Raw genomic sequence first — 25061 nt, forward strand, 5'->3', positions numbered from 1 at the left:
CTGGTCATATAGGCATATTCTGTTATATAACCAGCATCAACTGTAGAACCCTCTAGGAGTCTCACTGAGGCTAGGTGCAAACCATCAGTCTCACTGTTATCAATGAACAATGCTAACAGTGCTAGCTGATAGAAACCACCCTGAAACTCATGGGAGTTTTGTGGTTTTTTTTTTTTGCGGTATGCGGGCCTCCCACCGCTGTGGCCGCCCCCGTCGCGGAGCACAGGCTCCGGATGCGCACGCCCAGCCGCCACAGCTCACGGACCCAGCCGCCCCGCGGCACGCAGGATCCTCCCGGACCGGGGCACGAACCTGCGCCGCCTGCATTGGCAGGCGGACCCTCAACCACTGCGCCACCAGGGAAGCCCCATGGGAGTTTCATAATTGCAAAGCAAGACTTAATCTTGACCGGGGATCAGTGCCTTGTAGATAATTTAGCAAAAGAGCTTACACCAGTTCCAGGCCTGCTGGAATTAACCTTCATAGTACAGTGATTCTCTGCGTTTTCTGGACTCAGCTGACTAGTTTTTCTGAGCCGTATGGTATCAGCTGGGATCACTCATCTGGCTGCATTCAGAATATCCAAGATGGATGCTTCCATTCATATGTGAGACATCTTAGCTGGATTGGCTGTAATGACTGGAAGTTGGCTGGACCTCACTTTCCTTCCAGGTAGCTGGACTTGTGTTGAGGCTTTAGAGCTCTGAGACTGCAAATGCAGAACATGTCATGCCTGTTAAGGCCTAGGCTTGGAAATGGTGCTATCTAACTTCCCCTATATTCTCTTTGTCAAAACAAGTCACAGGGCCAGCCCAGATTCATAGAGGGAAATGGACTCCATCTTCTGGTGGGAGGTAAGGCATGAATATATAGGGATAGGAGGAATTTTTGGTGGCCATCTTTCTAGGCAATCTGTCATGACTGTTATTGTTCTTGTTGTTATAATTATTGCATTATCATTACTAGAACTACCCTTTAGTCAAAGAAAGCAAGAAAGCATTATCTTGCCTGGACTTCTGAAATAGCCACCTAACAGGTACCTCCACTTCCAATCTTACTCCCTTCTTTTGTCTTCACAGGCAGTCAGATTTATCATCTTAAAATGTTATCTGACAACAAAAGGAACAACAACCCATTGAATAATGGACAAAAGACTTGAATAGACACTTCTCCAAAGAAGATATACAAGTGCCAATAAACACACAAAAAGATACCCAACACCATTAGTCAGTAGGGAAATGCAAATCAAAATCACTGCAAGATACCACTTCATGTCTCCTGGGATTTCTGTAATAAAAAATAGAAAATAACAAGTGTTTCTGGGGATGGGGAGAAATTGGAACCCTTGTACATTGTTAGTTGGAATGTCAAATGGTGTGGCCTCTATGGAAAACAGTTTGATGATTACTTGAGAAGCTAAATACAGTATTACCATATGACCCAGAAATTCTACTTCTAGGTGTAAACTCCTCCTGAGAGGCTTTTCACATGCTTTTCACTCTTCCAGGAATGCTGTTCTGACCAATTTTCCCTCTGCAAATGCTTTTCTGTAATAGGAATGCTATTCCATCCATTCTTTCCATTCTTTCTAGCTGGTCACAAAGCACCGAGCTGATCTCCCTGTGCTATGCGACTGCTCCCCACAAGCTATCTAGTGTATATATGTCCATATATACACTACCACTCTCTCACGTTGTCCCAGCTTACCCTTCCCCCTCCCCGTGTACTCAAGCACATTCTCTAGTAGGTCTGCGTCTTTATTCCCGTCTTGCCCCTAGGTTCTTCAAGACCATTCTTTTTTTTAAGATTCCATATATATGTGTTAGCATACGGTATTTGTCTTTCTCTTTCTGACTTACTTCACTCTGTATGACAGACTCTAGGTCCATCCACCTCACTACAAATAACTCAATTTCGTTTCTTTTTATGGCTGAGTAATATTCCATTGTATACATGTGCCACATCTTCTTTATCCATTCATCTGTCAATGGACACTTAGGTTGCTTCCATGTCCTGGCTACTGTAAATAGAGCTACAGTGAACATTGTGGTACATGACTCATTTTGAATTATGGTTTTCTCAGGGTATATGCCCAATAGTGGGATTGCTGGGTCATATGGTAGTTCTGTTTTTAGTTTTTTAAGGAACCTCCATACTGTTCTCCATAGTGGCTGTATCAATTTACATTCCCACCAACAGTGTATGAGGGTTCCCTTTTCTCCACACCCTCTACAGCATTTACTGTTTGTAGATTTTTTGATGATGGCCATACTGACCAGTGTAAGATGATATCACAATGTAGTTTTGATTTGCATTTCTCTAATGATTAATGATGTTGAGCTTTCTTTCATGTGTTTGTTGGCAATCTGTATATCTTCTTTGGAGAAATGTCTATTTAGGTCTTCTGCCCAGTTTTGGATTAGGTTGTTTGTTTTTTTTGCATGAGCTGCTTGTAAATTTTGGAGATTAATCCTTTGTCAGTTGCTTCATTTGCAAATATTTTCTGCCATTCTGAGGGTTGTCTTTTCGTCTTGTTTATGGTTTCCTTGGCTATGCAAAAGCTTTTAAGTTTCATTAGGTCCCATTTGTTTATTTTTGTTCTTATTTCCATTTCTCTAGGAGCTGGGTCAAAAAGGATCTTGCTGTGATTTATGTCATGGAGCATCTGCCTATGTTTTCCGCTAAGAGTTTGATAGTGTCTGGCCTTACACTTAGGTCTTTAATCCATTTTGAGTTTACTTTTGTGTATGGTGTTAGGGAGTGTTCTAATTTCATTCTTTTCATGTAGCTGTCCAATTTTCCGAGCACCACTTATTGAAGAGGCTGTCTTTTATCCATTGTATATTCTTGCCTCCTTTATCAAAGATAAGGGGACCATATGTGCATGGGTTTATCTCTGGGCTTTCTATCCTGTTCCATTGATCTCTATCTCTGTTTTTGTGCCAGTACCATACTGTCTTGATTACTGTAGCTTTGTAGTATAGTCTGCAGTCTGGGAGCCTGATTCCTCCAGCTCCGTTTTTCTTTCTCAAGATTGCTTTGGCTATTTGGGGTCTTTTGTGTTTCCATACAACTTGTGAAATTTTTTGTTCTAGTTCTGTGAAAAATGCCAGTGGCAGTCTGATAGGGATTGCATTGAATCTGTAGATTGTCTTGGGTAGTATAGTCATTTTCACAATGTTGATTTTTCCAATCCAAGAACATGGTATATCTCTCCATATATTTGTATCATCTTTAATTCTTTCATCAGTGTCTTATAATTTCCTGCATACAGGTCTTTTGTCTTCTTAGGTAGGTTTATTCCTAGATATTTCATTCTTTTTGTTGCAATGGTAAATGGGAGTGTTTCCTTAATTTCCCTTTCAGATTTTTCATCATTAGTGTATAGGAATGCAAGAGATTTCTGTGCATTAATTTTGTGTCCTGCTACTTTACCAAATTCATTGATTAGCTCTAGTAGTTTCCTGGTAGCATCTTTAGGATTATCTATGTATAGTATCCTGTCATCTGCAAACAGTGACAGCTTTACTTCTTCTTTTCAGATTTGGATTCCTTTTATTTCTGTTTCTTCTCTGATTACTGTGGTTAAAACTTCCGAAACTATGTTGAATAAGAGTGGTGAGAGTGGGCACCTTGTCTTTTTCCTGATCTTAGTGGAAATGGTTTCAGTTTTTCACCACTGAGGACAGTGTTGGCTGTGGGTTTGTCCTATATGGCCTTTATTATGTTGAGGTAAGTTCCCTCTATGCCGGCTTTCTGGAGGTTTTTTTTTTTTTTAATCATAAATGGGTGTTGAATTTTGTCAAACACTTTCTCTGCATCTCTTGAGATGATCATATGACTTTTCTACTTCAGTTTGTTAAACGGCGTATCACATTGATTGATTTGCATATATTGAAGAATCCTTGGATTCATGGGATAAACCCCACTTGATCATGGTGTATGATCCTTTTAATGTGCTGTTGGATTCTGTTTGCTAGTATTTTGTTGAGGAGTTTTGCATCTATGTTCATCAGTGGTATTGGCCTGTAGTTTTCTTTCTTTGTGACATCTTTGTCTGGTTTTGGTATCAAGGTGATGGTGGCCTCGTAGAATGAGCTTGGGAGTGTTCCTTCCTCTGCTATATTTTGGAAGAGTTTGAGAAGGATAGGTGTTACCTCTTCTCTAAATGTTAGATAGAATTTGCCTCTTAAGCTATCTGCTCCTGGGCTTTTGTTTGTTGGAAGATTTTTAATCACAGTTTCAATTTCAGTGCTTGTGATTGTTCTGTTCATATTTTCTATTTCTTCCTGATTCAGTCTTGGCAGTTTGTGCATTTCTAAGAATTTGTCCATTTCTTCCAGGTTGTCCATTTTATTGGCATAGAGTTGCTTGTAGTAATCTCTCATGATCTTTTGTATTTCTGCAGTGTCAGTTGTTACTTCTCCTTTTTCATTTCTATTTCTATTGATTTGAGTCTTCTTCCTTTTTTTCTTGGTGAGTCTGGCTAATGGTTTATCTATTTTGTTTATCTTCTCAAAGAACCAGCTTTTAGTTTTATTGATCTTTGCTATCATTTCCTTCATTTCTTTTTCATTTATTTCTGATCTGATCTTTATGATTTCTTTCCTTCTGCTGACTTAGGGTTTTTTTTTTTGTTCTTCTTTCTCTAAATGCTTTAGGTGTAAGGTTAGGTTGTTTATTTCAGATGTTTCCTGTTTCTTAAGGTAGGATTGTATTGCTATAAATTTCCCTCTTAGAACTGCTTTTGCTGTGTCCCATAGCTTTTGGGTCGTTGTGTTTTCATTGTCAGTTTTTTCTAGGTATTTTTTGATTTCCTCTTTGGTTTCTTCAATGATCTCTTGGTTATTAAGTAATGTATTGTTTAGCCTCCTTGGGTTTGTATTTTTTACAGGTTTTTTCCTGTAATTGCTATCTAGTCTCATAGCATTGTGGTCAGAAAAGATACTTGATACAATTTCAATTTTCTTAAATTTACCAAGGCTTGATTAGTGGCCCAAGATATAATTTATCCTGGAGAATGTTCCATGAGCACTTGAGAAGAAAGTGTATTCTGTTGTTCGGGGTGGAATGTCCTATAAATATCAATTATGTCCATCTTCTTTAATGTATCATTTAAAGCTTGTGTTTCCTTACTTATTTTCATTTTGGATGATCTGTCCATTGGTGAAAGTGGGGTGTTAAAGTCCCCTATTGTGATTGTGTTACTGTTGATTTCCCTTTTTATGGCTGTTAGTATTTGCCTTATGTATTGAGGTGATCCTGTGCTGGGTGCATAAATATTTACAACTGTTATATCTTCTTCTTGGATTGATCCGTTGATCATTATGTAGTGTCCTTCTTTGTCTCTTGTAATAGTCTTTGTTTTAAAATCTATTTTGTCTGATATGAGAATTGCTACTCCAGATCTCTTTTGGTTTCCATTTGCGTGGAATATCTTTTTCCATCCCCTCACTTTCAGTCTGTATGTGTCTCTAGGTCTGAAGTTGGTCTCTGGTAGACAGCATATACGGGCCTTGTTTTTGCATCCATTCAGCCAGTCTGTGTCTTTTCGTTGGGGCATTTAATCCATTTACATTTAAGGTAATTATCAATATGTATGTTCCTTTTACCATTTTCTTAATTGTTTTGGGTTTGTTATTGTAGGTCTTTTCCTTCTCTTGTGTTCCCTACCTAGAGAAGTTCCTTTAGCATTTGTTGTAAAGCTGCTTTGGTGGTGCTGAATCCTCTTAGCTTTTGCTTGTCTGTAAAGGTTTTAATTGCTCCTTCAAATCTGAATGAGATCTTTGGTAGGTAGAGTAATCTTGGTTGTAGGTTTTTCCCTTTCATCTCTTTAAATATGTCCTGCCAGTCCCTTCTGGCTTGCAGAGCTTCTGCTGAAAGATCAGCTGTTAACCTTATGGGAGTTCCCTTTTATGTTAGTTTTTGTTTTTCCCTTGTTGCTTTTAATATTTTTTCTTTGTATTTAATTTTTGATAGTTTGATTAGTATCTCTTGGCATGTTTCTCCTTGGATTTATCCTGTAATGGACTCTCTGTGCTTCCTGGACTTGATGAACTATTTCCTTTCCCATATTAGGGAAGTTTTCAACTATAATTTCTTCAAATATTTTCTCATTCCCTTTCTTTTTCTCTTCTTCTCTGGGACCCCTAAAATTCTAATGTTGTTGCGTTTAATATTGCCCCAGAGGTCTCTGAGACTGTCCTCAGTTCTTTTCATTCTTTTTTCTTTATTCTGCTCTGCAGTAGTTATTTCCACTATTCTATCTAACTGGTCACTTATCCGTTCTTCTGCCTCCGTTATTCTGCTATTGATCCCTTCTAGAGAATTTTTAATTTCATTTATTTTGTTGTTCATGATTGCTTGTTTGCTCTCTAGTTCTTCTAGGTCCTTGTTAAACGTTTCTTGTATTTTCTCCATTCTCTTTCCGAGATCTTGGATCATCTTTACTATCATTTTTCTCAATTCTTTTTCAGGTAGACTCCCTATTTCCTCTTCATTTGTTAGGCCTGGTGGGTTTTTACCTTGCTCCTTCATCTGCTGTGTGCTTCTTTGTCTTCTCATTTTGCTGAAATTATTGTGTCTTGGGTGTCCTTTTCACAGGGTGCAGGTTCGTAGTTCCCTTTGTTTTTTGTGTCTGCCCCCACTGGCTAAGGTTGTTTCAGTGGGTTGTGTAGGCTTCCTGGTGGAGATGACTGGTGCCTGTGTTCAGGTGGATGAGGCTGGATCTTGTCTTTCTGGTGGGCAGGACCACGTCTGGTGGTGTGTTTTGGGGTGTCTGTGACCTTATTATGATTTTAGGCAGCCTCTCTGCTAGTGGGTGGGGTTGTGTTCTTGTCTTGCTGATTGTTTGGCATAGGGTGTCCAGCACTGTAGCTTGCTGATCGTTGAGTGGAGAGGGTCTTGGCGTTGACATGGAGATCTCTGGGAGATTTTCGCTGTCTGATATTATGTGGAGCTGGGAGGTGTCTGGTGGACCAGTGTCCTGAACTCGACTCTCCCACGTCAGAGGCACAGCCCTGACGCCTGGCTGTAGCACCAAGAGCCTGTCATCCACACGGCTCAGAATAAAAGGGAGAAAAAAAGAAAAAAGATGAAAGAAAATTTTAACAAAGTCACTAAAATAGAAAACAAAAAAGAATTATTAAAAATATTTTTTAAGTAATTAAAAGGAAAGAAAGAAAGAAGAGAACAACCAAACCAAAAAACAAATCCCCCAGTGATAAGTGCTGAAAACTATACTAAAAAAAAAAAAATACGGACAGATCCTGAGGACAAATGGTAAAAGCAAAGCTATACCGACAAAATCACACACAGAAGCATACGCATACACACTCACAAAAACAGAAAAAGGGAAAAAAAAATATATCGTTTCTCCGAAAGTCCACCTTCTCAATTTGCGATGCTTCATTTTCTATTCAGGTATTCCACAGATGCAGGTACATCAAGTTGATTGTGGGGATTCAATCTGCTGCTCCTGAGGCTGGAGGGAGATATTTCCCTTTCTCTTCTTTGTTCGCACAGCTCCTGGGAATCAGCTTTGGATTGGCCCTCCCTCTGAGTGTAGTTCGCCTGAGGGCGTCTGTTCTTCGCTCAAACAGGACGGGGTTAAAGGAGCAGCTGATTCGGGGGCTCTGGCTCTCTCCAGCTGGGGGGAGGGAGGGGTACGGATGCAGGGCGAGCCTGCGGTGGCAGAGGCCAGGGTGACGTTGCACCAGCCTGAGGCGCCATGTGTTCTGCTGGGGAAGTTGTCCCTGGATCACGGGACCCTGGCAGTGGCGGGCTACACAGGCTCCCGGGAGGGGAGGTGTGGATAGTGACCTGTGCTTGCACACAGGCTTCTTGGTGGCGGCAGCAGCAGCCGTAGCGTCTCATGCCCGTCTCTGGGGTCGGCGCTTTTAGCTGCGGCTCACGCCCGTCTCTGGAGCTCCTTTAAGCGGCGCTCTTAATCCCCTCTCCTCCCGCACCAGGAAACAAAGAGGTAAGAAAAAGTCTCTTGCCTCTTTGGGAGCTCCAGACCTTTTCCCAGACTCCCTCCCGGCTAGCTGTGGCGCACTAACCCCTTCAGGCTGTGTTCACGCCGCCAACCCCAGTCCTCTCCCTGGGCGCTCCGACCTCCGAAGCCCGAGCCTCAGCTCGCAGCCCCGCCCGCCCCGGCGCGTGAGCAGACAAGCCTCTCGGGCTGGTGAGTGCTGGTTGGCACCGATCCTCTGTGCGGGAATCTCCGCGTTGCCCTCCGCACCCCTGTTGCTGTGCTCTCCTCCGTGGCTCTGAAGCTTCCCCCCTCCGCCACCTGCAGTCTCCTCCAGCGAAGGGGCTTCTAGTGTGTGGAAAGCTTTCCTCCTTCACAGCTCCCTCCCAGTGGCGATGGCCCGTCCCTATTCTTTTGTCTCTGTTTTTTCTTTTTTTTGCCCTACCCAGGTACGTGGGGAGTTTCTTGCCTTTTGGGAGGTCTGAGGTCTTCTGCCAGCGTTCAGTAGGTGTTCTGTTGGAGTTGTTCCACATGTAGATGTATTTCTGATGTATTTGTGGGGAGGAAGGTGATCTCCACGTTTTACTCTTACACCATCTTGAAGCTCCTCCCATGTCTTATAGTTTTCTGCATACAGGTCTTTTGTCTCCTTAGGTAGGTTTATTACTAGGTATTTTATTCTTTTTGTTGCAATGGTAAATGGGAATGTTTCCTTAATTTCACTTTCAGCGTTTTCATCATTAGTGTATAGTATCTTGCATGATTTTTTAAGGATTAAAGGTAACAACAGAGTATTATCAAAGTATAGTGCCTGCCACACAGTGGTGCTCAATTAATATAGGGAATTAAGGTTTCTTCATTTTATTTGTAAGAAGGATTACAGATAGGGAGAACTAAAAACATTATCTAAGGAAGTGTTAATTGGAGAAGTGAGTTTTATAGACTAAGAAAAGCCTCTAAGCAAAAATAAAAACTTTTTCTGATATCTGAATGGATGGTAATAAAAAAATCTTAATTTTACCCCCCTTTACACCTTTTCTGCAATGTTATTGCATTATAGCTTGGATATAGGAGGATGTAGCCTTAGAATTAGACTACTTAGTCAAAATTATACTAGAATAACTAGCAACAGTTAAATTAGATGTGAAGCTAAAGCGTGTAGAAACAAATGAAAATCTTAAAATTAGACTTCTTTCTGTATCCTACCACATCAGACTCATTTGGTAATCATTATAATATCCTCAGTTTTAATATTTTTTATTTTGAGTTCTGTATTTAAATAATCAGTTTAAGTCCATGGCGTAGTGTTAGGTGCTGTACGCATGCTATTCCATTATGTGCAAATATCAGTTCTTGAAAAGTATCTTCTGTATTTGAAAGAGATACAGAAAGGACAAAAGTTATGGATGGTATTCATCAGTCTATCTTTATAGTCCCATCCATTCAGTTAATATTATCGAAGTATGATAATATGTGTTAAAAGTGTGGTAAAGCTGATTTTTTCCTTCTCAAAATTACTACCACCATGACTCTTAGCCTTTGCCGGTATATTTTCTTTATATTTTATAGTTTTTGTAGAAAGAGATAGAAGGGCTTCTAGTTGTATAAGATGGATTGAATCCATGCTTATGTCATAGCTTCCTCCCTCTATTAGTTTGCTAGGACTGTCATAACTAAGTACCACAGACTGAGTGGCATAAGAAAATAAATTTATTTTCTCACAGTTCTGGAGGCTAGATGTCTGAGATTAAGATGTTGGCAGTGATTTTTTTCTGAGGTTTCTCTCCTTGGTTTGTAAATCACTGTCTTCATCCCATGGTCTTTCCTCTGCATGCTCACATCTTTGCCCAAATTTTCTCTTTTCATAAAGACACCAGTCACACTAAACTAAGGCCCATTCTAAAGACTTCATTTTAAATTAATGACCACTTTAAAGGCCTTATCTCCAAATTCAGTTACATTCTGAGATACTGGGGTATTGACCATTTATAAGTATGGACTTTAAATGGTTTCTGATTAAAATGCACAAATATATAATATTTATATATTTCTATATTTAATACACACATATTTAATATACACATAAATTTGAGGCAGTCACAAAAATTTGAACTCTGAATAAAAATTCAGATGAATTAAATAACTGCTGATTTTTCTTAAGATAGAAAAATGGTTTTGTGGTTATGTTAAGAGTCCCTTATTTTTTAGAGATACATCCCGAAGTATTCATTGATGAAATTATGTGATAGTTTAGACTTGCCTCTGCATCATTAGAGTGAGAATTGGGGAGGTTGGGAGAATTGGGGAGGCTGTGTTTCTTTATTGTGCATGAGAATCTTCTATGACGATTAGAAAACACATATGGATGCGAGTTGAGGATTATTGACCTTGGGTGATGTGTATGTGGAAATTTCTTGTACTATTCTCTCCATTATTTTTTTGTTTTTAATTTTTCATAATTAAAAGTAAATGCAGGAACGAAATGGAGAGTTTAAGTAAAAGCTTATATACAGAATGGGGATAAAGTTCTAGGCAGCTTTCCCAGTCATCTAAATTGTCAGCCAGACTTGAGAAAAGAATGACCTTTGGGGGCCTGCTAATACAAAGGCTGAGTTGTGATTCTATCACAACATAATTAAGTACAATAGATTTCAAGTTACTTCTGTTCTTTTTTTTAAGTTTTTTTTTTTTTTTTGATGTGGACCATTTTAAAAGTCTTTACTGAATTTCTTACAATATTGCTTCTGTTTTTATGTTTTGGTGTTTTGGCTGCAAGGCACATGGGATCTTAGCTCCCTGATCAGAGATCGAACACGGACCCCCTGCAGTGGAAGGCAAAGTCTTAACCACTGGACCACCAGGGAAGTCCCCCTCAGGTCACATCTATTCTTGTGTGAAATTTTCAATCAGATTTTTTTAGGGACTCACTCTTACGTCTGAATGAAGAGCAAGGGCTCACCAGACAGACATTTGAGGAAACCCTCCAATGTGAAACACAAAAACAAACAAACAAAAAGCCAACATCAATGAAACTCGAAGGAAACAGATAATAGAACAAAATTATAAATAATTAAAATTATAATTATATCCACAGAAACATGGAGAATAATGCACGTGTGAATAAAGAAGATTTAGAGAATAAGAAAGGTAGTTTGAGAATTAAAAATGTGATTACAGAATTTAAATAATAGAACGTGAGCTGAAAGAAATACCTGGCAGCCTGGTGTCACTATTGTCCTTACTGATGTGAAGGGGACTCTGAAACTCTAGGGAAAAATGGCAGTTACGGAACTAGTGGAAAGTGACTGTACCTGGATGAGGCCCAGCAGTGTGAGTTTTAAACTGTTTTAGGGCCTCAGTTCTGACTGCACATTAGCATTAGCCAGGAAGCTTTTAATTCCTGCACACCATCTGATCAAATGAATGATTATACCCTAGTTTTTAAAGACAGGCCCATTTTTATTAGCTTGCACATGAAAAAATGCCATAAACAACATGCCTCAATAATCTTTAACTTCTGTTCCCAAGGTAGGATACTTTCAAGATCTGGGCCTTCTGCCTTAAGATGGATGTGCTTAGCAAAAACAGCTGTAGTAGTGACCCCTTTTTGGCTGAACTGTGTTTCTTTATTGTGCATGAGAATCTTCTATGAGGCTTGGTCAAAGTGCAGATTCCTGGGCCCAACAAGATTCTAATTCACCATATCTCAGATGAGACACTGGGAGGCCATGTACTTAATAGGTTGGTATCAATGCAGGTGTTTTGTTGATCACAATGTGGAAAAGCAGGATAAATATTACGGTATTTTCAGCCTGTGCCTCGGGTTTGGTCTTTGTAAAGTCTTTTTATCTTCTTTATATTGTCATAAACAGAGACCTGCCTTTCAGTGGTCAGTGTCTCACAATCCTATTTTGGAGCTTATTTTTAATTGGCTTATTAAATCCTAAGTCTAACTTTTTAGAAGTAAGGACCTGATTTTACTGCTCTATCTTATTTAATGAAACAAAGTTCAGTAATATTAGGAACTACGGAAGAACAGAAGAAAAGGAATAGGAAGTGTTCACTGAAGGGGTCAAGATTTCATTTCGTCTTTTATGCAAAATAGTTCTCAGGACTAAGTATATTCACTTATCTCATTATTCACACTTAGTCTTTTCCCTATGCTCCATAGTAATGACCACTTAGACAGCTGTTGAAAACAGTAGGAAAGTAGTCCCTGTTTGTCAGTAGCTAATAATTGTTTATCATGCCTTCCTATACAGAGAGAAGATAGATATAGCATATCTGAAAAGTTCAAGAAAACAAATTACCATCATGTATTTGAATATCCATATTTCTGTATTTGATACATGTTTCATAGGTTTATATAAACACAGAATTATGCAGAAGTTTCTTTTCTTCTAAATGTAACTATCTACAAGTTCATAGATAAAAAACAATCTTACATCCATGACCAAAGTGAATCTTTTCTATCAGCTATCAAATAATTATGTAAATTTGTTCATTTGAGACAACATATCATGGACTTTGCATAAATTTTTAGAATATAATTTATTTATAAGAAGAGGTATTTCTGTAAGAATTTCTCCTAAAGAATTGTTCAAATTATTATTTTTTTATTATAATTATAGGTATTTTACTATAATTAGAAATGGATAATGCTCTTATTTGTGGGCACATTAGTTCTCAGAGGAACGTATCTCTAAAATCGTTGTATGGTCAGTGAAAATACAATGCATGCATTCATCCATTCTTCTGACAAGTATTTACTGAGCACCTACTATGCCCCAGCTACTCTTCTATACTCTAAAGATACAGCAGCCAACAAAACAAAACAAAACAAAAAAACAACTGCCCTCTTGGAGCTTATAACATTGCAGGAAATCATATTTTGGATAGTAAAAAACAATAAGGTTGAAAAATAGGTAGGAGAGGGGACAGGAATTGTTTGGGGGAGGCAGTGAAATTTTATGTTGGGTGGCCTGGAAATGACTCATCGAGAAGGTAACGTTGAGTAGTGAACTGACTGAATTGAAAGAGTGAGCCCTGGAGCTATCTAGGAGAACATTCCAAGCAAAGAGAATGGTAAGTGCAAAGGTTTTGAGGTGGATATATGACTGATCTTTTTAGGAAACAGAGTGAATGAGTGGAGAGAGTAGTAGGATAGGTGGTTAGAGTGGTAATAGTGTGTCTGGGGGTGAAATTCATTTCATATTAAGGACCTTGGCTTTTTGCCAGAAGTGAGATTGGAAGCCATTGGATGGGTTCGAGAAGGGGAGTGGTGCAATCTGACCAAGTGTTTTATCTGGATCCATCACTAGTTTCTGTGTTGGAAACAGACTGAAATGGGCAATGGTGGAAGCAAGGGAGGCAGTTAGGAAGATTTCACAATAATCCGGGTAAGAGATCGTGGCTTGGTTCAGAGTATTTGTGGAGGTGGAGCGACATGGTTAGATTTGCCTATATTGTTATGATATAGTTGATAGGATTTGCTGATAGAATTTCATTATACATCCAAGTTATAAGCCAGGTATTTAATTCATAAATTAAGGAATAATTCTTTCAACTATAGAAAAGTAGGGGAGATATTATATGAAGCAGAAGATTTAAATTTATCTTTTTTATACTATGAAAGGTACTTTATCAAGGTAGTTAAAATATTTGATGATGACTAAATAGTACTTCTATATATATATATTTACATTTTATTAGCAAGATAATTAAATCCCAATGTTTACTGAATTAATTTTTATCTGTTATAAAATAGTTAAAAGCTTAATGTCTTACATCTAATATTTGTAGTTAAAATAAAATATATCCTAAAGCTTATTTGTTGGAAACAAAGCAGTCTACTGATTAACAGAAATTTGAAAAGACAGTAAAGTGTTTTTTAGAGATGAGCTGGTTGTATAAAGTTAAATGGGAGAAATATAGAAACTACTTTTATTCATTGTAGTGTCTAAATCACATGAAGAACTAGATAATTTTTTTCTGAGCTCTATCAGTAGGGGGCAGCAAAGTCTCAAGTAGTGTGTTTTCAGGTTCCTGGGAGGCTTTGCTGAGGAAAATTTCCTTTTTTTTTTTTTTTTTTGTTGTTGTTGTTGCCGTTGCTCTTAAGAAGTTTGTTCTGGCTTGCTTTTTAATGAAGTGCTTTGGTAATATCACTTAAAAGCCCTGTAGCTTTTGTTCAGATATTTAGCCAACTGTTCCCTTAGGCGCTATAGATGCTTTCTTAATGAGAGTATGTATTTTTTTCTTTCTGTAATTTAGGGGGTACCAGGGCCAGGAAAATATGACATTAAAAGTCAATTTCAGAAGAATGAAAGTATGTCATCAAACGTAAATCATGCATCACCTGCTTTTCTTTCTCAATCCCGGGTAATGTTCTACAGTTATTTCATATTTAGTGTATAATAGGTATAATGCAATGCCAGCAACAAATCCAGTGGTGTTAGGGAGATTATAAAAAGAAAAATGGTATTTAAGCAAATTAGGAACAGATGCAGCCTGGGCAAATCATTTTGCCAGAAACATGGGTAAAAGGAAATGACTTATGATTACACTATTAACAATAATATGCAGAGATGAATATTCAAATTGAAATTATTTATTAAACCTTGTCTACTAAGCAAATTTGCTTACGTGGAAGTTCAGTTTAGCTTATAAGAGCTTTTAGTCTGGGTTTTAAAATATACTAATGAATATGTGAAGTGTTGACGTGTAATCTATGAGGACATGCATATCTTTTGGAGAAGGTTCTGAAGGCTCTCTGGAGCCTAGCTGTAAATTATATCTAAAACTGCCACTGGGGCCTTTATTAGTGATGTGAGAGTCTATTTCACAGTAATCCTGTTCTCCAAGGTCTATATTGAGGGGACTTGAAGGTATCTAAGATATTCCTAAGGCAAGAACACTATAATACTAGCAAACCTTTATGTCACAGTGGCCAGATCATGTCGTTGTGATATTTAACCAATTGTACTATCTAAAACTCAGATTATGTTATTTAACTAGGGAAGGTTATTAACCTTCAGATGACTACAGCAGGCTACTTTAGTTTCATTGTACTTAAAAGGCAACTCCTTGGAGACAGATAGATTGCAGGTATATTTTGGAGACACAGTTAACATGACTTTTTAATGGGTTAGATGTTGTGGTGAGGGACTAGGAAGAATCAGGAATGAACAGCAGGTTTCTGCCTTGAGCAACTTGATAGTACTTAAGGTACTACACAGAATGGATGTGAGGGAATGGGATATCGTGTGTGTGCCCTTGATTTTAAAAATACCATTTTTACAACTAGAACTCTCAGTTTTTATTCTATTCCTGTTCATCTGATATACAGTCCTAATGTGACATTACTTAGCACCAATTATAATATTTTAAATATATTTTCAGAAATGAAAAAGCATATAATATCAATTTTGCTTAAGAGGACCATGAAGAAAAGAATCATGGTTCTGGGGTGAAAGATATGGAAGAGTTAAAACCAACAGGACTGCCTGCTAGGGGTAGTGTTAGTGTTTAGCTGAATATGAATAGATTTATTAATGATTATGATTGAAAAAGCAATAATGAAATTAACAAGGTGGACTTAGAACACAATTTTTGATTTATAGAATTAAAGACATGTTATGTTATTGGGATACTTATTTTAGTCTTGACTTAAGGAGTTGTCTGGTATTTTATGTAAATGCATTGAATTTTCTTATGTCTTCAACTATTAATTTTTAAAACATAAGATTTCCTTTATAATAATGGTTCTCAACTCTTGCTGCATATTAGAATATTTTGGGAAATTTTAATACATTCTGATATGCAGTTGCTTTCTTTCCTCTCTCCCAGAGATTGATTCAACTGGTCCAGAATAGGACCCAGGCACCAATACTTTTTTTAACTCCTCAAGTAATTCTATATGCAGCCAGGGTTGAGTATTACCATTTAAAAACATTGACTCAGCATTTAAATAATAAAATAGTATTTAAGAAGGCTTTGGAAATGTTCCTACATGAAAGGAGGCTAAAAGCAATATCTGAGCCTAGACTAGGTTATGTATTAGAGGGGAAAAATGCAATAGAATTATAATTAGATCAACTGACAGATTTGGAATATGAATGGTACATTAGATAAAAGTCATATCATTGATTCATTTAAGAAAATACATGTAAGAAAATATCCCTATTTTTAATAAATACGCACTAAAGTATTTAGGGGTAAAGGGCCACAACACACATAACTTTCCATTAAATGGTTCTATATATATGTGTGCATATATGTGTGTGTGTGTGTAGAGAGACAGAGAGGGAGGAACGGACATACAAACAGAGAGAAAGACAGAAATAGAGTGGGCAAATGAAAACAGTGAATGGCATAACATGTTAGCAGGTGCATCTGGGTAATCATTGCACAGGTATTTTCTGCATTATTTTTATTCATAAATTTGAATGTTCCAAATTTTAAATTAATTCTAAATAAAAAAGTTAAAAAGATGATTATTCAATGCTATATTTCATAAGATTTCATAATTTACATATAGATACATGTATATTTAATATCAATCAATTAAATATTATAAATTTATAATAAGCTTATTATAAGTTTATAAAATCATAACTTTAATATTATAAGTTAAAGTGGATTTATATACCACTTGAATCTAAGATTTTTTTCTTAAGGTAGCTAGTGGTATCGTTGGGTTAATTGAATATATATGTTGAGGAACTTTGTCAATTTGTGTAATTTTATTACATAGAAGAAACCATGTTAGATCATGTAGTTTTTCTTTATTATCTTGCAGAATATTTTAAATGTGAAGATTGTCCACACACTATCATCTGAATCTCATATTGAGATGATTTCCTTTGAAAAGTCTTTCTGGCTTAGCGAAGTACATAATGCATTACTGTATTAATATATAGATGATTTTTCTAAAAGTATATATTTTATGTTTTGATAGATATGTTTACTCATCTACATTTTCTTCACTCCATTAAGAAATAAACTCCAGATGTTATATTACTAAGAAAGCAGCTTTTAACTCACAAAATATCAAAACGTACCATAGTTTCTTACTGGCATAATTTCTTGTTCTTCACTAGAGGTTTGTCCCTATGAAGTCAATCACCCCAGCTCCTGTTGCATATAATGAATCTCGAACTGCTTTCAAGCCCTTGAAGAAAACACCAGGACTGAAAAATACCTCATTTGGTCAAAGTGCTGCTCGATTCACGCAAGACTCTAGGACAGAGAAAATGCCAGGTTAGCAATGAATTCATATGTATCTACTCTTTAGCTTTATGCAACTTAATATCCTTAAAATGGATGCACCAAAAAAAAAAAAAAAAAAAAAAAATGGATGCACCAGAAAGTACAATTTTCTGTTCTATGGGTGGTGTTGTCATTTTAAGTCAACATTTTTTTAAGCATTGACTCTACACTAAACACAGATAGGTGAAAATAATGTACAGTTTTAGTAAGATTTTAATTTAACTTGTCATATCTCTTAGTTGTAATTTTCTATTGTTTTCCTTTTTTCAATAAATTTCCTAATTTTCCCTTGGTAGGTGAACATATATGTAAATTATGTGGTCACTGCCAGTAATATAACTTATGATATTCAGTTTTGTTAAAATTTTATTTTGGAGATGTCCAATCACATGTTCTAGTATTCTCAGTGGGTATTCTAGTATACAGTGGATAATCTAAAACTATAACACAAAAATAACATTTAATGACTAACACATTGCTGATGTATAACAAACTCAGTGGCTTAAAAACAGACTTTTTCCATCATATCCCATTAATCTGTGGGACTGCTAAAAGGCAGAGTTCAGATGGGACTGTTATTCAGAGTGCATGCATAGCTCAAGCATTGCTACCCCAGGGTAGTTGGTCTTTTCACATGGTAGCTCAGGGCTCCATGAGACCTGGCAGGAAGCTGCAAGGCTTCTTGTGACCTACCCTCAGAAATTCCAGGACATCACTTTCTGTTAGTCAATCAAGTGGCACAGGGTAGCCTATATTGAAAAGAAGGACATGAAACTTCATCTTTCAATGACAGGAGTAGCAAGGAATTTGTGGCCATCTTTAATCTGCTATAGAATACCCTCTGGCTACAAAATATTTTCATTTTTCCTACATGCCTTCTCAAGGCCTCCAAAGTCTCAGGCAAGTATGGTATAATCTTAAAGACCAGGATCTTGTTATCTAAGTCAGGTGTAGGTTCAGGTGGGGATTCTTGGGTGTGGTCCTTCAGATCATCTTGTATATCTCTCTTCTCTATCAGAAGAGCTGTGAACTACAGATACAAGTTATCTCCCCCATATATTCAACACATATTGGTGGGAGAGAGATAGGATAATAATACTAGAAACTCCTATTCAAAAAAGAGAGAAAACTGGAGGCCCACAGTATTACCAAATCAAACTTGGGTCCACTTGCCTGTGTGCAGTAAAGCCAATCTACTGACACAGGGTTGTGGTGAAGAAAAGTGTAGCATTTACTGCAGGGCACCAAGCAAGGAGTCCAGGTAGCTAGTGCTCAAAAGACCCAAACTCCCCAATGGCTTTCAGGGAAAGGTTTTTAAAGACAGGGTGAGGGAGGGGAATTGTGGGGTGCGTGATCAGCTCATGGACATTCTTCTGATGGGTTAGTTGTGAGGTAATCGGGAGTCAACATCATCAACCTTCTGTTTCCAGCCGCTCTGGGGTCTACCTGTTTGTGGGCAGCATACAGTTAACTTCTTCCACCTGGTGGAGGTTTCAGTATCTGCAAAACAGCTCAAAGGACATGGCTTAGAATGTTATCTATAGCCTTTGAGGAGGAACTAAAAATGCTTGACTTTGTTTAATGGCTAAATTATTATTATTTTGTCTTGCTTGACTGTTTTCCTTTCTTTCTGCATTTTCTCCCTTCTCTGATTAAATTTATTCCTTGGAACATGTGGAAGGCCTAGGAGGCTAGTTTTCTACAAATAAGAGACAGGCAGAGGGCATTGGGTGAGGGTATCTGTCCTGAGAAGGCCCCATGGGGTCCTGCTCAGTGACAATAGAAGTCACAGGCCTATAGCAATTCTGAAGTCTAAGCTGGCACATGTTGCCATTTTCTTAGTTAGGGCTCAGCTGGGCTCCCTGGGAGAAAGATTTCCTGTGGTGCTTTGTTTTACCTTTTAGGCTCTTGGTTTCATCCTTTGAAACATCCTTCCTCTTCTATAAGAAATAGGCTATGTTTTCAGCTTTCTCAACCTGCTTCCTGCCCAGGGAGATCCGGGGTCTATGAGCCACTTTTCATTTTGTACTGTTGTTGTTTGTTTCATTCCAGGTTGGTTCATTCCTTATTAAAACTTTGTAGGTTTATTATTGTATTAATTTATAATCAAATACACTGGACAAAAGCCAAGCTCACATGTACTTCTTAGAAAAACCTTTGTCTACTTTGGGTCACCTTTAGTGTTGCTGTGTTTCTGTACTCTTAGATTCTTAGGAGCACTATTGCACTATTGTTTTAGCTTAGAGGGTCTATGACATATGGCCTTAAAATTCCTAGATGTTCTTTTCTGTAACTGAGAGATTCTATGAGATACCATCTTAAATCTTTTTGAGGTCTTAACAAAGGTCTTACAGCTAAACCCTGGATTTGGTCTCGGGGCGTTTCTTGCTTTGAGAGCTTTTTGCTATGTGGAGAGACTGGGGATGAAAAACAATTTTACTTTCAAACTCAGAAAATATTGGTTTCATTTTATTTCCTATAAATTCTGCTTGAAAACTGAGCAGTTTTAGCTTATCTCTTTCTAACTATACCTTCTCACACACAGCTAAAAGCAACTAGTTGGCACTTTTGATATTTAACCTAGACATTTCCTGAGCTAGAATCCACTATTTTATTAGGTGTTTTCTTCACTATTCCAAGTATTAGTTTTGCCAAAATTTCTGCCATTATAGAATACAAATTATCTTTTCTCCAACCTCCATAACATTTTTATCACTCTCTTTAAGCCATTACCAACTGTCTCCTCAAGGCCGTTTCTCTAAGTCTTGAGTTGTTTCAGCTTCTGGCCCATTGCCTGATCCCAAACCATTGCTCCAAGTTTTGACACGGTAATTTTTCCTTAGAGTAATGCTGTACTCATGGTATAAAATTATTTACTATTTATGCCATTGAGAGGTTGAGTATTATTCTTCTACATCTTCAATCTTGGCTAGTCTGGTGGCTTTCTTCTCCAATAGCATGCAGTGGAAGTGATATTCTAGCACTTCTCAGGCAAAGTCATAAGCTTAACAGCATATACCTGGGCCTATAGAAACAATTGATTTTGGAGACCTGAGCTTCTAGATAGAAATCTGACTAGTTTAAGACTGCCATTCTGGAGAGGTCTTATATAGGTGCTAGGCACTACTCCAGATGCACCTAGCTCAGTAGTGTTTATCATGAATCTGAAATACAAATTATTTCAAAATATCAATTTATTCAGTGACCCAACTGCCTGAAGTTTGGGCCTTGTTTTCAATTTGATGGTCTAATGTATTACAAATAAAGTTTTATAAATTCCCCAAAGGTTATTTTATTTTTAAAGGATAAAGTTTAATTATGATGACCTCTAAAATCTAATCCTGATCTTACATATTTTAAGAATTAGTGAGAATGGCCTTCGTGTGTTTTCTTTTTCCCATGTAGATATTAGTATACAGTAATGACTTAGACTCACAAATCAGTCATCGAACAGATTCAACCACCTAATATATGGCTCAGAGCTGTGGCAGGTTACTGTTCGAAGGCATCCTAAACTGTCTAACTCTGGGGTTCCTGGGCATTGCTACACTTAATAACTGGAAAATGAACATAAAAAACCTCTAATGTAAGTGAATTATAATGATCAGGGTGGCTTTTCAAATCAGAACCTTAACAAGATAGTACCTGAAATGCACACACCTTGAGGTCCCTATATTTAAGTACTTAAGCTCACTTGTCACAATGTTACATTGTCCTCTCATGCCAGAAGAAAGCCAAATCTAAGATATTTGTATTTTAAGTCCCTTAAATGGTGGCCCAAATAGTTTTCATTATGCTCTCTATTTATATTTTTCCCGAGCATTATCAGTGGAGGAATGTTGGAAGACGTCAGAAATAAGATGTATTGGCATTTAGGTTTTCTGAGAGTTGGCACGACAGACTTTTGGGGAATAGACTTTAGAACTATAATATTTTGAAAAACTGGGAAGAGCTTGTGGGCAGCTTCTTTGAGAAAAACCTTACATGTATCAGGAGTACAGAGGATTTGACAGCGTAGAATGACTTGATCACTTTTAAACCAGAAGGAACCTAAAGTGTCATCTAGCCTCATGCCCACTTGTTTGTTTCCTGCCTGCAGTGAGAAAGGAGATTGCACCAGAATGTAAATCCACACAATGCTTCCTTCATGGAGAAAGACTAGTTATAAAACGTTTAGTGAGTCAATTTACATTTAGTTGTAAGCTCCTTTTATTGTAGATTGTTCTTGGATGGGCAGCAGTTCACAGATCACATTTTGACTAGCACTGATCTAGTCAATTCCTATTATCTTCAGACAGGAACTTGAAGCCCAGAAAAACAAATGAGATTTAAGTGATGGTTCATACCTATTTAGTTGCAGATCTAATTTAGTAGATTCCAGATAACATGAGTACAACCAAATCAGGTGTTCTTTCAAGTGTTTGATATTGCATTTTATGAATATTGCTGCTCACTGGAACTGATTTCTTGAAAATACTGAATTATAAAACATATACAAATATTTGTTTCAAATATTTGAATGTCTTGATAAAAACTTTTATCAATGGCAAAGAAAGTTGTCTGTATTATTTTGAATGAATAAAAAGAAATGTTATTCACTCAGATTGTCACTGTAGAAAATGTTCCTAGTTATAAATGTACACTAAAGGGTAAAAGGCAAAAATTTAAATAACTAAATACTATAATAGGAAGATTGGGTGATAGCTGATTTTTTTTCTCTTCCAAATTGATTTTTAATGTTGTTACATCAAGATTTCAGTACTTTTTGGCATCAAGAATTTCCCTCCTGCCCTCCTCCCTCCCTCCTTCCCTCCCTCCCTCCCTCCCTCCCTCCCTTCCTTCCTTCTTTACTGAGTATAATTTACACAATAAAAATAATTCATTTTAAGTGTACATTTTGATGAGTGTTGGTAATTGTACATAGTCAGATAATCACCACTATTTAATCAGGTTTTAGAACACCTCCATCATTCTTAAACCGTTCTCTCAGGACTTCCCTGGTGGTGCAGTGCTAAAGAATCCACCTGCCAATGCAGGGGACGTGGGTTTGAGCCCTGGTCTGGGGAAATCCCACATGCCGTGGAGCAGCTAAGCCCTTGCACCACAACTACTGAGCCTGCGCTCTAGAGCCCATGAGCCACAACTACTGAGCCTGCATGCCACAACTACTGAAGCCCCCACGCCTAGAGCCTGTGCTCTGCAGCAAGAGAAGCCACTGCAATGAGAAGCCCGTGTACCACAACGAAGAGTAGCTCCCACTCGCCACAACTAGAGAAAGCCCACAAGTGGCAGCAAAGACTCAACGCAGCCAAAAATAAAAATAAAAAAATAATAAATTTATTTAAAAAATAAATAAAATAAAACATCATTGCCATACCCAAGGTCATCTAGGTTTCAAAAAAAGTTCCTCATGTCCTTTTGCAGTTAATCTCTACCCCCACCCTTGGCCCTAAGTAACTGTCAGTGTTCCTATGATTTTTCATTTTCTGGAATTTTATATAAATGGAATTACACATTATTTAGGATTTTGTGTTTGTCATCTTTCACTTAGCATGATGTTTTTGAGGTTCATTCATGTTGTTGCATTTATTTTTTCTTTTTATTACTGAGTATTATTCCATTGTTTGGGTGTAGCACATTTTGTTTATCTGTTCACCAGCTAATGGACATTTGAGTTGTTTTTATTTCTCTTGCGGAAATAACTAGGAGTAGGATTTCTGGGTCATGTGGTAAGTATATGTTTAACTTTATGAGAATTTGACAAATTGTTTTTCAGAATGGCAAAGCACTTTGCATTCCTGCCAGCAATATATGAGCATTCTTTCTAAAAAATTGCTTCATTTATAGTTACTCAGTTTATAAATAAGATATGGTGTATATATACAATGGAATACTACTCAGCCATAAAAAACAATGAAATTTTGCCATTTGCAGCAATATGGATGGACTTTGAGGGTATTTTGCTAAGTGAAATAAGTCAAACAGAGAAAGACAAATTGTGTGATATCACTTATATGTAGAATCTACAAAATACAACAAACTAGTGAATAAACAGAAAAGAAGCAGACTCACAGATATAGAGAACAAACTAGTGGTTACCAGTGAGGAGAGGGAAGGGGGGAGGAGCAATACAAGGGCGGGGAAAAGTAAAAGGGTTATTTTGGGATTATATGAAATCATATGTGTAAAACTTTTGAAAATTATAAAGCACTATAGAAGTTAAAGAATCTTTCATTCAATAAATAAAGTAAAATAAATAATAAAGTTACTCAGTTTAAAAGAATTAAAAGTGTTTCTTACATATGATATTCTTCATAATTCTAGGTCCTGGGTTTTATAATATCCCAAACAATACTTTACTTGACAACTTTAGCAATACCTGCTTGAAGAAACAAAAGAAAAGTGCATTTGGTTCTTCTGTTCCTCAGACTCTCTTCCTGGTTCAGAAAGAAGTTTCTCCTACTCCTGGGCCTGCTGGCTATAAGGTAATATGTCGATACCAAAATTACATTACTTATATCTATTACCAAGAATTTAGGGTTTATAGGATTACATGTGATATATATACCTCATTATTATAAGCCATACTATTATTATTGAAATTATTTATATATGGTCATTTATGGCATAAGAACAAAAATTAATTTGGTTCACAGCTATGTTTGTAATTTTTTTTTAAAAGTAGATCTTATTCTTTATCTCTTTGGAGATCTCATATGTAGTTCTTTAAATATTTATCTTCATTTTATGATTGGGCCACTATATTCTGAAAGTAAATGTAGGCTTCCTTTAAATTAGGGCTTCTTTAAATGTTCTCTGCAGTTTTATAATTTTTATGTTGACGTCTTACACATCTTTATTAGATTTATCCCTCAGTATTTGATGTTTTTTTTTATTTGTACATGAGTGTTCATAGCTTTATTCATATAGTTCATATAACGTTCATAAAACTTTATTTGTAATAATAGAGCTGAAAACAACCCAAATGTCCATTAGTCAATGAATGGATAAACAAACTGTGATATACTCATATTTAACAAGAATTAGTACATCTAGCCCTCTCAGAATAAATAGGAGGAATGAAATAAACTGACAAAAAAGAGTGGATAGTACATTATTCAATTTTTTTTTTAACATCTTTATTGGGGAATAATTGCTTTACAATGGTGTGTTAGTTTCTGCTTTATAACAAAGTGAATCAGTTATACATATACATATGTTCCCATATCTCTTCCCTCTTGCGTCTCCCTCCCTCCCACTCTCCCTATCCCACCCCTCCACCCTCCCACTCTCCCTATCCCACCCCTCCAGGTGGTCACAAAGCACCGAGCTGAGCTGATCTCCCTGTGCTATGCGGCTGCTTCCCACTAGCTATCTACCTTATGTTTGGTAGTGTATATATGTCCATGCCTATCTCTCGCTTTGTCACAGCTCACCCTTCCCCATCCCCATATCCTCAAGTCTGTTCTCTAGTAGGTCTGTGTCTTTATTCCTGCCTTACGCCTAGGTTCTACATGACATTTTTTTCCTTAAATTCCATATATATGTGTTAGCATACGGTATTTGTCTTTCTCTTTCTGACTTACTTCACTCTGTATGGCAGACGCTAGGTCTATCCACCTCATTACAAATAGCTCAATTTCATTTCTTTTTATGGCTGAGTAATATTCCATTGTACATATGTGCCACATCTTCTTTATCCATTCATCCGATGATGGGCATTTAGGTTGTTTCCATCTGCAGGCTATTGTAAATAGAGCTGCAATGAACATTTTGGTACATGACTCTTTTTGAATTATGGTTTTCTCAGAGTATATGCCCA

General features: G+C 37.2%; 1 protein-coding gene across 1 annotated transcript in view; it reads left to right on the forward strand.

Moving 5' to 3' along the window:
• Positions 1-25061, forward strand: part of STPG2 (sperm tail PG-rich repeat containing 2) — a gene marked incomplete at its 3' end in the record, with an annotated part of 260635 nt that overhangs the window by 80942 nt on the left and 154632 nt on the right. Inside the window, 3 exon segments of the mRNA XM_079920598.1 lie at positions 14243-14350; positions 17071-17230; positions 23564-23724. Coding sequence (XP_079776724.1) covers positions 14243-14350; positions 17071-17230; positions 23564-23724 — 429 coding nt within the window.

Source organism: Stenella coeruleoalba (genome assembly GCF_951394435.1).
Source record: "Stenella coeruleoalba genome assembly, chromosome: 4".
NCBI classification, from domain to species: Eukaryota; Metazoa; Chordata; class Mammalia; order Artiodactyla; family Delphinidae; genus Stenella; species Stenella coeruleoalba.